Source organism: Zosterops lateralis, assembly GCF_965231275.1.
Source record: "Zosterops lateralis genome assembly, chromosome: 2".
NCBI classification, from domain to species: Eukaryota; Metazoa; Chordata; class Aves; order Passeriformes; family Zosteropidae; genus Zosterops; species Zosterops lateralis.
In genome coordinates this window covers 77,536,345-77,550,877 of record NC_139763.1, presented here as the reverse complement: position 1 = coordinate 77,550,877, position 14,533 = coordinate 77,536,345, and the positions used below count along the sequence as shown (strand labels likewise).

Sequence of the window (14,533 nt, the reverse complement as noted above, 5' to 3'; positions counted from 1 at the left end):
AATTGTCAGTATTATTTAAAAGAACTTTATTGTATTGCAGGTTCTCACTAACTGTTGTTGTTACTCACTTACTGGTACAAAGATGACACTGCCATAGTTTTTTTCTGTATAATCATTAGTTTGCTTCAGATAAACTCACCGAAATAAAAACTCCATTGCCATTCAAATATAGCAAAAAAAAAAAATCAACTATGAAATAAATTTTCAATCTAATCTAACTGAATTTCATTAATAAAGACTATTTTGCTAAATGAAGGAATATATGAGTCAGGAATTCACGTATCCTGTGTGTTATATGTAAAAACGCCCACATATTTTAAATGATCATTTAAATTGAAAAAGCTATCATTAACAACACAGGTCATTCTTATTTAGGATCAAATCTCAGTCCTTTGTATCCACCATAGCATTGTTTTATTGTTCTCAGTTTAAACAGAATAGAATCTTTTTAGGCTTTTAGTACATCTCAAGTACTCTCTTCTGTAAAAAAACCCTTTGTAGGAAAGAATCCTCACCTCTCACTGTCAAGAGGTTTAGATGATAGGCAGCAAACCTTGATAAACCCCTGTAGTCATAGTAAAGATGTGGCCTAAACCCCACTTTGGCTTTCATCATAAAAGTTTTCCTGCAATGGCAGTCAGTGTTTGCCTACTCTTTTCTTCCCTTTGATTTAAGCTTTTGTTGAATCCTGATCATTTGTAATGTTCTCATTACCCATTTTAGACACATTCTTCCCAGGCAAAAAGACAGTCTTCACTGCATGTTGTCCAGGCTGAGTTCCCAGCCTGAATCCTCTGCACAGTAAGAGGCAGTCCCCAAGCCCTTGCAGTGCAGAAGTTGAGAGCTGTGGGTCAACACGTCATCTCTACCAACTACCCACTATTATGAACTTCTTTGGCTTTTTGTCCCTCTTTCCAAGATAAATCAGAGCTACATTCAAAGAACTGCAGCTGGAGTGCAGAAGGGAAGTATGACAATGAATGTGGAAAATGAGCAGCATTAGAAGCAGATTAAATGAAAGCTGGGTTGGATACAATGACAAAATAATGATATTTCATAGGTATTTCCCATATATGATTCTGTAGTTTGAGCATATATGATAAATTATGTAATAATCAACCCAAGTCTAATTCTTTCATGGAAGAGATAGGGAGAAGGGAACAAAAGACTTACTAGATGTTAAGAAAGTGCTCTAGGGTGTAATTGTGAGGTCCATTTCAAATGCAGGCAGATTAGAAATTGTTCTTGTGCAAAGTCTTCAGAAGAAAAGGTTGGATACACTGAATGGACCAGTTTGGTTTAGAGATAAAAACTCAGCAAATGGACAGATTAACAGAGAGGTTTCCTAGCAACTGGCTCAGGACCATGAACTACTCTCATGAGAAGAATAAGTTTAATGCTCTTCATTTGAGGGAAGAAACATATGTAAAACTTGTTTATTGCAAAGCAACTCACAACTGCTAAAAACTGGTTATTAAAATTGGAGAGATGTCTTTGCCCAAATTAAGGTGCAAACAAGACCATATGTCAAAGTCATTAGTATGGATTTTCATTTAACAATAAATGTGAGGGAGAGAGGAGGAGAGAGAGAAAGAAATAGGGAAAGAGAGTGGGGAAAGAGAGAGAAAGAGAATGACAGAGAGACAGAAGATGTGTCACCACTGCATGGATTCTCCTCTTCTGGTCTTCTCAGTGGTAAGGGTCCCAGTCTAGTCAAAGTGATTGTCACTGTCTTGAGCCATGAGGGGTGGGAGAAACATAAAATCCACTGAGTTTATATTTACTCAGGTTTGGGTGGGCATGCCCAAGTACCTCCCCTGTGCCAGGGAATTTTACACTGGATGATGTAATACTTTGGGACACTTCAGGAGGGATCATGGGATGCTTCAGGAGTGTGATGGTTTATGACACATTCTAAGACTAAGACATCACAACTGCCTCTTATATCAGTGAAGCTGAGTCAATTATGGCCCACCAGAAGGGATGAATTCCTCTGGGCTGTATGCGAATGTCCTGCTACTTCTCTGGAAGGGAATTTCCACAGGTAGTCACTGCTATAAGGACTTTGGCATGATAAAAATTAGGACCCCAACTTAGAAGATCTGCCTCGTTTCTCCCTCTTCCCTTATCCAACACCCAGCTGTAGCCTCTGGTGATGGTGTGTACACCTTCTGCACCTGGGAAGTTAAGTGATTGATTGTTTGAGTAATGAACTAGTATCAGTCCAGGATCCCACGACAACCTCTTAAGAATTATGAGATGGAAAGAGAAAAAAATCCACACACAATTTCTCTCTGTGGATATTTGAGATGGCTGAAGGAGTATTAATTCCTCAACAGTAAATTCTTTGGAAGTTGTCTCGTTTTTTTGTCTTTTTGTTGTTGTTGTTCCTGAATACCGCCCCCCCCCCCCCCCCCCCCCCGCAATTAGGACAAGTGCAAAAGACAAATGCAATGATGTCATTACTACTGAGCAAAATATGCATGTTATGTGCTCCTTGGAGCCTTTTTGAATTTGGGGAATATTTCCATATCAAAAGCAAATGTCAATGCACAGGTGGCACCAATTAAAAAAAATAGTTTCAAGTAATACTTTACATGTAAAGCTAATTAGATACATTGCAGACATGACTATGACCTCAGACAACATGCCACACTGAAGCAGAGAGAGCCATAGCTTGACACATCATTCAGCATTGAAGCTGCCCAGAACTAGAGGAATGGGATGCTTGGGAGCATAATATGAATGGTACAATAATTTGTAGTCCTGGAGAGAAACATTAGTCATGATGGATAGCATTCTGAGCTCTGTTATTATTTATTTGCTGCTTAATGAAAATCAACAGTGTACAGCGCGTCTATAGCTGATGTTGACCTTGAAGGTTACTCTTTGCTTTCCTGAAAATCAGTAAAAGTTAATTGTTGAACCTATCCGTTTTATTTTGTTTTCTTTTAAGTTTTAGCTTCAGCAAATTACAATCTACATTTCACACAGCAGAAGTTTATACTGAGATTAAGGTACTGGTACTTGGTTAAAAGGATAATAGATGATGCTTAGAACACCAAGGAATACAGATTTTTCTAATAAAATGCTACTTTAAAATAACACATTTCTTGCAAAATATTCCCTGTCATGAAAGAGTATAAAATCAGTGAAATAAAAGGCAGCCTTTGAAAATATGCATTTAATAGCATCAAAATTTAGACCTAGACAAAGAAATTTTAATGCCACTAACTTCAGCTTTGAATAAAATTGAGACCACAAAGTTTCTGATACATCAGGCTGTCCTAAATCATGTTAGCTAAGGTGAGAGAGACCTTTCTGCACTGTTTGCATCCATATCACCCAGTTTTTGTCTTTCCCCAAGGGGAAGTGAATGTCTCTGTGTTGCTGAAGCATCACATCTTTTTCCACTGACAGAAGTCTAAAAGCACAAGAAAGTTTCTGACCGTAGATGCTTTTCTTAATGGAGACTGCTGCATTCCCACTTAGTAGGTTTTTGTTTTTTAACTGGATTGTAATTGTTCGAGTTTAAATAGCAACTACAATGACAAGGTGCAGAAATTTTCTTAAGACATAGAAAGCCAGTACATCACTTTAATCTCCTCTAGAACTTTTTTGTGGCCTAGAGCCTCTCATTACAGGATAAATTAATGAACAAATAATTTGTCTTCCAAGACTTGGAAGAGTCCGTAAAATTAATGAAGACCACTTTATAAATGCCACTGAACAGCAGTAATGCAGTAATTTTTTTTTAGAGTTCCTGGTCAAACATATCTCCTACTTATCTAAATGGAACCTAAAATGTGTCATTATTTTCTTGACTATTATCAATAATCCATTGTCTGAGCATATACCTCTCTGTATTAAACACAGTGAGTTTAATCAACTCACACATCCTCAGGAATGCTGGCTGCACATCCTGTCATGCTGTAATAAAAGTGTTTCATAGAGATCTATTGTACTGCACTGCTCTCCTCTCACAGCAATGATTCTTTCAGTTGCTCATTGTCTGTCCAGTTACACAGGTGTGCAGATGAAATACATATTTTTTTCCTGATAAGAATATTAGGATTTACACATTCATGAACCCTCTGGAAGTTAGAGTGGCAGCCAAATTTTTTAACAGCTCCTGAGCAATGAAATCAGACAGTTGCTATCCATTACGCTATTCCTCACGCTTAACAACAAAATACACATCAGATGTAAATCACCCTCAAGAGAGGACAAATGTACAGTGGTTCTGGTCTTATCCTTTTAATAACTAAAGCTTTGTACCAAGATCACTAATGATCTTGAGCAACCCATTTCAGTAGCTAGTAAATGCTACTGTTACACAACTTAAAAAAATTTTCTATCCTGAATTTGACTCCTAGTAGGAGTGTATGCTCTTCTTTTGCCTTTTGAGCTGTAGAGTACTGAGATATCCTTTTCCATTGCTGTGATTTCTCATATGCCAGAGCAAAAATATAAGAATTGCATTATGGCCTGACTGGTCTGACTATCTTCCCTTCAGCAACATCATTATCTAGGCTACTTCAGAAGGCAAAACACTCCCACGGTAATCACGCTCTTAGATCTACAGGGTTATTAAGCTATAGATCATGCCCATATTCACTCTGGCCTCAGAGGCAGACTTGATGCCTCCACCTTTCTTTTTCTTCTTTGCATTTGAATATTTTGCCTTGATGCTACTTGGAAGATTACGACAAGTTAGTTCAAAAAATGTAAATTAAGAGAAGATTGACTGACGAAGTGTGCCAAGATGTGCTGCAAAGGAACGCTTCTGCCTAAAAAGAAAAAAACTAAATTATAGAAGATTGGATCTTGAAATGAATCCTATTTCATCTTGTCATTAATGACCTTGGCATCAAAGAAAGAAGTATGCAAATGACGATTGTATGGTACAAAATTGGACATCTTACCAATATAGCAGATGGGAGCAGACAAGAAATGCAATCCTATGAAGAACAAGGTCATGCACATATGAATGACTGGTTATAAAGTGGGAGCTCATAACTTGCTAATGAATAAGGGTAAAGATCTGAGTGTGTCTACATGAGCACAGAATAAGTATCTGCCAAAAACCAGGCAAATATGAATCTAGGTGAATTCAGTCAGATTTCCAACACAGCTAGAGAAGTATCAACACCTAAATACTTAGTAAGATTTTATTTTGAATGCAGGGTACAATTCTATTCACTCAGGTTCAAAATTACTCAAATTAGCAGCACTTCATGGGACAGAAATATATAGTTCAAGGATAGACTGTCAGTGTTTGCTTGGTTAGCAAAGTAGACCAAATTTGAGAAGGGAAATGCCTACACTCAATTAATGTTTCTTAAAGTGAACTTTGGGGAATCATAATGACTATTGCCTAGAATTCTAAAAAATGAAAATTTGAACTGATTCTTCTCTTTATACTCTATATACATTTTCAGATTTAAATGCATACAGATTTCATCAAGAAGGATGATAATCTGATCATATTTTCTCAGTCATATTCAGCATTAACTTCCTCTATATTAATAAAAAATCAATCAATATTATATTTCAAGTTATCTTAATTTCAACACAGTAGCAAGACATATTCCAAACATCACTGCATTGCAGTAAAGGGAGAGGAAGAAATTTCTTAATTTCTAAGAGGACTTTTTTTAATACCACGGATAGCATCCAAAATATTTCTGCTCATCTCCTTAATGAATTTCTTTGTGCTAGTTGGAATAATTCTCTTTGAACATGCAAATATGCGCAATGTGCTTTAAGCAAAGTCAAAGTTATTAAAAACCTGAAATTCACTTCTTTAATCCCTATTAATAACTGTATAAATGCACCGTTCTGATAATCCTCACAGGAGGGAATTAGGATACACACATTTTGTAGGATGAAAGCTGCATTCGAGAGTTGCTCAAACTGTACAAAAAACATTCTTGTGAACTACCTTGAACACAGAATTATTGAGTTTTAAACTGGGACTTCATCCCTGTTTCAGCAAGCATCCTCTGCGGATTTAATGATCAGGAACATCCTCCTGATGCACGCTGGGAGATATGGTTGCAGGGTCCAGACCGCAGCGGACACCGTGTCAGATGAGACAGAGCTGCTTGTTAGGGGTGAGTATGCCTGTGGTTCACCCCTGAAAACACAATCACCACACACAGTTCTACCGGGGACTTATTTATAAGTGAGCTTCAGGGATGTCTCTGCCATGAAGTGGTCTTCAGATTTGACATTACTGAAGCCATTTGTGATTAACCTGCTGTCTTTGAAAGCAGTTTCACCATAAACTGACCTGCAGACACTGCAAAGAGAAACAAAGGACAGTGGGTTAATATACAGTTTTAAGAGAGGTAACAGCACAAAAAGTATACCAGATTAGCTAAAATGCAGACAATTAGCCTTCACAGACCTGTGTAAGGTAGGTATAATGAGTTCTTTGTTATTTTGTATGATGTTTTGCATTTCATCTTATGGTCAAGCTATTCTTTCAGCTTTAGCAGTTTAGGAACATCCATTCATTTCCAAAGAGGGGTGCCCATGCAGCCTTTTGTAAAATTATGGATATGAACAATGAAACAGAAGCCCCCATAATATGACAAGAATTTGGGTTTTTTCACACATGGAATTATACACACACATGTGTTCAGTGCCTGAGGGGCTCTGAGGATTTAATTCAGTTACTGGTATAATGACTGGTGGGTCCTGCAATGCCAAGAGAGATGGATCCCTGCTAGGGAGCACAGCTGGGCAGCCTTTCTGTGGATGACACATTTTTGAAAAAATAAATCAAGGTAGATATTTTCTTAATTTTTTAAAAACTCCAGATTAAAAAAAAAAAAAATCAAAATTATATGGGTATTATAATCTTTCAAAAATATTTATTTTACCACATTCCACAATATCTTTAGACTTGATATGTTCCTATCCACCACTTTTAGGGTAAATATATATGTGTTGTAAATGATAAAGAATGTTTCTGGCTGACTGCAGGGCTCTTCATATTTTCATGAAAATAATAGTTAAATATTTCCATAAAGACATTTTGAGGACCATCAGATTTCTATGAGCTATGGCACTATTGGGATGGTTGTATTCAGTTGACTCACCATGTAATACCATTTCAGCTGCCTTATGAAATCTGATTCATCCTTCTGGGTTATGCAAGGCCTTTTGTGTTACCTTTGTCTGTCTCAGACAGGAGCTGGAGGCTGTATGAATAAGCAAGGCAATCTCAACTTTAAATTGAACTTTTGTCACAAAAAGGTCTTAGTTATTATCTAGGATAGACTGATTGCAAATTACTTTTTTTAAGAATGCTGGTTAGATAAATTAATTTATTGAATTTCCTGTAGAAATAAAATTCTTCTCTGAGGAAGAGGTCTGAGGTTAAATTTTTAAAAAGGCATTGTAAGATGTATCAAGATGCATTTATGTGAGTCTCATCACCATGTCACCATGCTGTTGAAACTTATAATTGCTTTGTAGTGGAATTTGAATTCAAATATATTTTGCTTACAATTTTCTCCTTTTCGTGTTTCTACAACTGCATAATTTTGAGATAGAGCAAGAAATTTTGTTTTGTATTGCAGAAAATGTTTAAAACATCTTCAGTGTAGAATTGGGAATGACTAGTCCTGACAGACATCAACAGTGCAAAAATCAAAAATATTTATGAGAATCTAATCTATCTCTCCTTATACTTTTACAGGAACTTCATTTTCATTTCAGTATCTCTAATTATTTTTTTCTCTCCTATAGCCTGTAGAGCGTGCTTAGGTGCAATTTGACACCGATGATCCCAAATTGCAACACCTTTCAAATTTCTTTATATTTAGCTTCTGGTGATGCTGGACATTGCTTAGGAGAAGATACCAGCAGAAACAGGTGTTTTAGTAAATATTTCAGTTAATTCTGAAGAACTCCACCTGACAAAGTCATCTCCTATGAAGAAAACTCATGCAGTAAAGTTTGTAATCCAAAGCCATACTATTCTTGATTTCCAGTACAGTCTATAGTTAAAATAATTTCATTTTATGCATATTACAAAACACCTTTTCTTTTAAATGTTACAACCCACAGTCAGACTGAGATAGCAGAAGCTCTATTATGAACTCTTTTATGTATTGATATAAAGGAAACCTACAGCACATCCTTGCTCTGACCTTACCTTCTCTCCTTTTGCCTCTGCAGAAAGTGCCAGTGACAATACTGATAATATCACACCAGCATATACCTCCATTTAAATCATTACTTTTATTGAACAGTTCATAGGTTATTTTAATAAATCATTGTAATTTTTTCTTGAAAAATTGTTCTTACAATTTTTCTACATGAAATAAATTGGACATGGAGAATAAATTAAATTAAAATATTCTAATTCCTCCTCCTTTAGATATTCATAAATATTAGAATTACTGCCACCAGCAAATTGATTTAATTTAAACTGAAGTATACATTCAACTGGCTCACTATTTTTAAGTCAAAGGACTTTTTGTCAGAATTTAATTACAAGTGACTCGGAAGACTACTATAGCTCACTGCAGCCTTCTCAGATGAAGGAAGGAGAAACAAATTGTGCAGATTTCTGTTGCTTGAAATTAACATCCTGGTCTTTAACAGACAGACATTCACCACTTTGATTTCAAGGAAGTGCAGTGTCTCAGTATAATTTATTGTGAAAAAAACAATAGACTATCCTTAAACAATATTTATTTATTTTTGAAATCACTTTTACTACTTGATCTACTGAAAGTTGCCTTGAATATATGCCAGGGAATGTCATTATCTTTGCCCTTGTTCTTCTTCACTCTGTGTTACACAATGAAAGTTAAATTCCTAAAATACCACCAATGAAAGACAACACGAAGAAGAGAGAATGTACAGCGCAAGTAAATCTCAATTTCTTTGAGTCTAATTACTCATAAGAAGGTAATTAATGATGCAAGAAGATTCCTGAATTTACCCTGTTTATACATGTGTGTGTGTATGTGTATGTGTGTATGTGTGTGTGTGAAAAACAAAGGAAACAAACACAGCAGCAAGTTTCTATTCTGCAACTTTCTATAATGTATTATACATTTTTTTAAAACTCAAAATTTAAATTTTCAAATTCACTACCTCACAGGTCTTGAATTTAGGTAATTTTCAGTGAAAAGCATATCTAATATTTTTTCAATAATGATTGTGACCTAGTGAATCTCTTTCAGGAACATTTCAAAAGAATATATAAGAAGATATTCTATGTCATGTTTGGACAAAATCAGGATTCAAGTCCCATCAGCACTAACTACTCAAAAACCCCTCCAAATACTTCTCTAAGTACTTTGAAAATGTTATTAAACTATGTACATTAAAGTAAGAAAAACTTTTTATTGGTCCCTAGCATTTACTTTCTAATGCTGCCAGTAATGTGGGTTTTGTTAGGAAGAGATGTTCTGCCAGTGGCTGAACCTGTCAGGCAGTACATTAGCTTTCCAAATGAAATGTCTTACATTTTATTCTTGGAGTGGGTTCTGAATGAGAAGTATTTTGGTAGTCTCATGATGGTCAACAGTGGCCTTCAAGGGTGGGCTGTCCTGACATGCTGGCAGCATCTGTTTATATTCAGGTAAGCTACTATCTCACTTGCAAAAGTATTTCCTCTCCAAAATACAGCTCTACAAAATTCTCTTCAATTCATCATCAGGTTGTTCTTAGTATTAGGTACCTAAAAAAAAAAAAAAAATCATGATCTTTTATTCATCCGAGATCCACCACTCCCTCTAGATACACACATTGATTCTGTAGAGGTCCCCAGAGAGTCCTTTACTCTCTGAATATGGGGAGGATGAGAGAAGATTCAGATCAAAGGCCAGAACTGATTTAAGGCAGAAGAGGCAACATCAGTCACTTTCAACTTAGCTCAGCACCTGCAGTGCTCATCTATGAGGTAGGATAACTCTTTTCATCTGCCTCAGACCACGACTCAAAATCACACTTTCTCCTTAAATGCATGCTATACCTGCAGGTGGCTGTGAGGTGGGATCAAGATATGTTCAAGCCTCTTTCTAAGGCAGAGGAGCCAAGAGCACAGAAATCAAGTGACAAACAAATGAGCACCTGGATGTGTAGGGCACAATTTAGGGCGTCTCCAGTAACCCAAATATTTTCTTCTTTCATTGAATTGACTCCTGTTCTAGAAATGAACAGAGGTTCCCTTAGGTGAATCTCTGTCAATGGCTTAATCCAATACACTGAACTGTTTATTGGAAAGCAAAAAGCTAAAAAGCTTTATAAAAGCTAAATAACAGGCATGCCACCCTCTAAAACAGGTTGTCCTCCATTGGGGCAATAATGGAGATAGTAGTTTTTCTGCAATGTTTTCTGGAAGACAGCCATCAGAGCCCCTAACAGAAGATATACAGGCTGATACATCTTAAGGACATCTATAAGAGAAAACAGCTTTTCACAGAAGTTGGTAACTATTTTGGCACCAGACCTTCACAAATATGGTACCTCAGGTGCAATCCCATGACAGAAATTAGGTATTTCTGATGATAGAAGAAATAGTTTTAGAGGAGTGAATGAATACAACAAAAATCACCATTATGGACTTATATTCCTGACACCCAAGTCATTAACTGATTTCATTTAATTTATGTCTTCTGTTGTTTGCTCACCCAAGGAAATGCAGAATACCTGTTTGCAGTGCAAACAAGAATGTTTACAGGATAATATAGATACTCACTACACAGTCAACAAATATTTTCCTCAGCACAGAAAGTCAAGAGCCATTTAAGAAGTAGAAGTGATTTATGACTTTTATGAATGTCAATCCTCTCCTTGATATCAGTCCAAGAATAGTTTTCCCATGTCGTGTGTATTTTCTGGCTACCAGCCTTTACTTATCCACCCAGATCTTCAACTTGCAGCGAATATTAAGTAACAGAGGAACAGAACAGCAGAATGCTACAGCTTGGCTGGTTTTCCACCTAACACTGGCACACCAGTAGCAGAGTTGTCTCTGTACTGATTTTTCACAAAGAAGTGATTACCTAAGCAGAAGGCTCTAATACAGGATAAATATGCATGTCATGTTCTGACACTAAGGATATGATCACAAACATGGATAACAAACACCCAAGTACCAGCCAGGAGACCTGCCTCTCACAGATGTCTCAGGTGATCTTGTAGCCAGCAATGTGTCAGCTTTTCTTGAGACAATGCCTGCTTGATTAATTAATTTGTGTTTTAAAGCATGGCTTCCAAAAAGGGCTTATTACATTCTTATTTTCTATTATGCTCTTGAAATCTGAAGTTATCTGCCCTTTCATGTTTTCACTACAAAGGATATATAAATGATCCCATACTTCAACTATGTTTTGCTGTAGAGACATTTAGAACAAGAAATACTTTATCATACTTTTATCATGGTTGACATCATGAAAGGGTTGACCCTTACTCCCATACATTGGATCCAAATAGCTACAGTATTTTGTTTACAGTTTGTGTTTATTTAACTAGTTTGTGCAAAATCTATTATACAGTGACAGGGAGGTTTTGAAGAACACCAGCAGAAGTCATAGATAAGAGAAAAAGGCTACTTCTTACATTTACTTTCGCAAAACATATCCCTTTTCTCTTAAAACACAGTTTCTAATGAACTCACTTGAAGCATCGTTTTGCCATAGGCTGTAAGAAAATGAAGCTTGAGTAGAAGAATGTCGTACTAAAGCCATTTATTGCATATTCCTTGCTATTTCTTCTGCAAGTTTGGAGGGTTGGCTGGAGAAAAGGATCATTAGTTCAGCAAAGAAAAATAGTGGAAGTTGGGAACAACACACAAGTCTAACTTGCTTTCACAGAAGTCCTCATGAGGCTTCCTACAGTGAATTACAGGTACATACACTTTTACATACACTGAGATGAGTAGTAGTCCTGGTTCAGCAGCAGTTTCCAAGAATACCAGAATTTCTTGCAGATAAGAGGATCCGTGTAAAACCTGCTCTAATACTTATCTCATACAGATGGGGACAGTGCTTCAAACATTTAGAACAGAGTGACTTTTGTTATATAAACCTCCATATTTGTAGAGATCATAGTGACAGTCCAGACACCAGAGTAGTTATTTTTTCACAGTTATCCATTTCATGCATGACATTCCTTTTTAGAAGCATCATGACTGAGTTAGAAATACAAAATTGTGAAGCAAAAAGATTGGTTTACATCTGTGAATGCTTCAGTGCCTAATCAATGCTACCAACTTTCCAGGATTTTAATGGTTATTTAACAAATGAAAGTTTTTATCCTAACAAAATACAGGTTTCAGTAACATTAAATTTTCAAATTAATTCCATCAACTCTTACTTGTGAATTAATCTTGCAAAGCTAGTTTACAGTTCATTATAACCAAAAAAGTAAGTTTATATTGGTTTCAAACTACTCAGACAGGTGCTGGATGCTGCATTACGCACTGGCAGTCTATGGAGGGGTGAGGTCATCTCCAAACTTTCTTTCTTTAAAATTTCTCCACCTACTTGCAGAGGAGCAAAGACTACCAGTCCCAAAATTACTTACTCAGTGTTTGAATTTCTCCAGTGTAGGTAGTGTCAACAGTGTAAACAAAGGTAGTGAGGGTTGACAGTACAAGGTAACTAAGCCTGGGAGAGTGTAGCTAAGAAGATGACCATGACCATTAGGTCTCTGCCAGGAAACTACAGCAATGCAGCACCCGGGCAAGTTTGCTCAAGTTTTGAATTAGAGGTACTAACTAACAACATGTGCCATTTTCTAAAACAGAAAAGATTTCAAATAAATAAAAGACATAGAAATTATTTAAAATTATCATATAAAAGATCATTCCACCACATCTAGTCCCCTTATTAATTTATAAATTTTTAGATAGATAGATAAATACAGGAATAGATAGAGAGATAGAGACAGAAACAGAGGTAGAGATAGATATATGGATATCAGTTTCTACTACTACCTTAAATTAGGTTGTAGTGAGACAGGGGTCCATCCCTTCTCCCATGTAACAAGCATTAGGATGAGAGAAAATGGACTCAGGTTGCACCTGGAGGGCTTTAGATTAGATATTAGGAAAAAAGTTCTTCCCTGAAAGGATAGTGTTGTAATATGCTGCTTAGGGAATTGGTGGAATCACCAATTGTGGAAGTGTTCAAAAATTTCATGGTTGAGGAATTGCTGATGAACATGATGGGGCTCTTAATGATTGGACTGGATAATCTTAGAGGTCTTTTCAAACCTTAATGATTCTATGAGTTTATAATTTTATAGAAGTACTTTATAAAATATTTTGATATTTCATATCTACTATAAAATATACTTTAGGAGAAAAAATGTATTGGTGTCAGTTATATTACAAATAGACCTGTGCTCTAAGCATACATACAGTTAATTTTTTTTACAGTAATATCTCATTCATCTACACTTAAGTGTTTTAGTAGATTTAGATGACAACTATGTTCCATATTTAGTAATAGTTTACTCACTGTGGTTTGCTTTTATTATCCTTTTCACTCCTACTTCTCAAATTGGGTTTTCTATTGTTATGGATGTCAACAGACACTGTGATTTTATAAGGGTAAAAAAAATACAGTCCAGTCCTCTTAATTCTCCGCATCAAAGATGTATACCCTTGGAAACTTATGAACATATACAGAGCTAATTAAAATCCTTTGACCCGTATAACCAGTATACACATTAGTACAAAAAAAAAAAAAAAAAAAGAAAACAAAAAAAAAAAAAAAAAAAAAAAAAAAAAAAAAAAAAAAAAAAAAAAAAAAAAAAACGAACAAGAGCATGTCAGGAAACTTCTTTAAAATTGGGATGAAAATCAACTTCCTCCTACAATATAAAACGTGCATTTTAAGCTTCTGTCTGGAGAGCTAACCAAATGCACTGTGCATGCCTGCTGTAAGTTATATGAGCAATGAGATCAAACATCTCCCAGCAAGCTGTAAGTTGTTGAAATGAAGCAGAACACAATCCAGTAGTGTGAAGGGATGAAAGTCTTTGTGACTACAATCTGTGATTTCAGTACACTTTTTATGGTCTAAAAATAAAATAAAAAGGTTAAAGCTATTCATCTTATAGACTGGCAAAACTAGCAATCTAAGCAACAAATCCACTCCTATCCTTTATTTTTTGAGAAGTAATGTTTCCTCTGAACTCCAGTGACCCGGAGCACATATAACGCAGGAACTGCTGGTTAGGTTGACCACCCTGCTCCTTTCTGTTGTGATATTGCCAATAAAACTTAAAGACAAGTACTTGGGCTTAAAGGCCTTCAAACACATTATTAAATGGAACGTAAACAAGGTCAGTAGATTCTTGCTGGTCCTTGAAATTACATTTGAGCTGTAGCAAAGGCCAGGAAGATGCCCTGAGCACAGACCCCACTGTTTGGACTCACAGAACATGACCATAATATAGAACTGCTCCCTGAGGCCAGTAGGTACAGAAGAGTTCCAGTTCACACCCTTACATTCCCAGTCCCCCTCCCTCAGGATGGGCATGGCAAACTGCC

At 36.2% G+C, this 14,533-nt stretch overlaps 1 protein-coding gene across 2 annotated transcripts in view; it reads left to right on the top strand.

Annotated features, from left to right (window-relative positions):
* CNTN5 (contactin 5) overlaps positions 1–14,533 on the top strand; it is a 307,173-nt gene that overhangs the window by 253,641 nt on the left and 38,999 nt on the right. For both annotated transcript variants that reach the window (XM_083854794.1, XM_083854793.1), the window contains one exon: positions 5,996–6,116. In XM_083854794.1, coding sequence (XP_083710920.1) covers positions 5,996–6,116 — 121 coding nt within the window. The remainder of the gene's footprint in view (positions 1–5,995; positions 6,117–14,533) is intronic.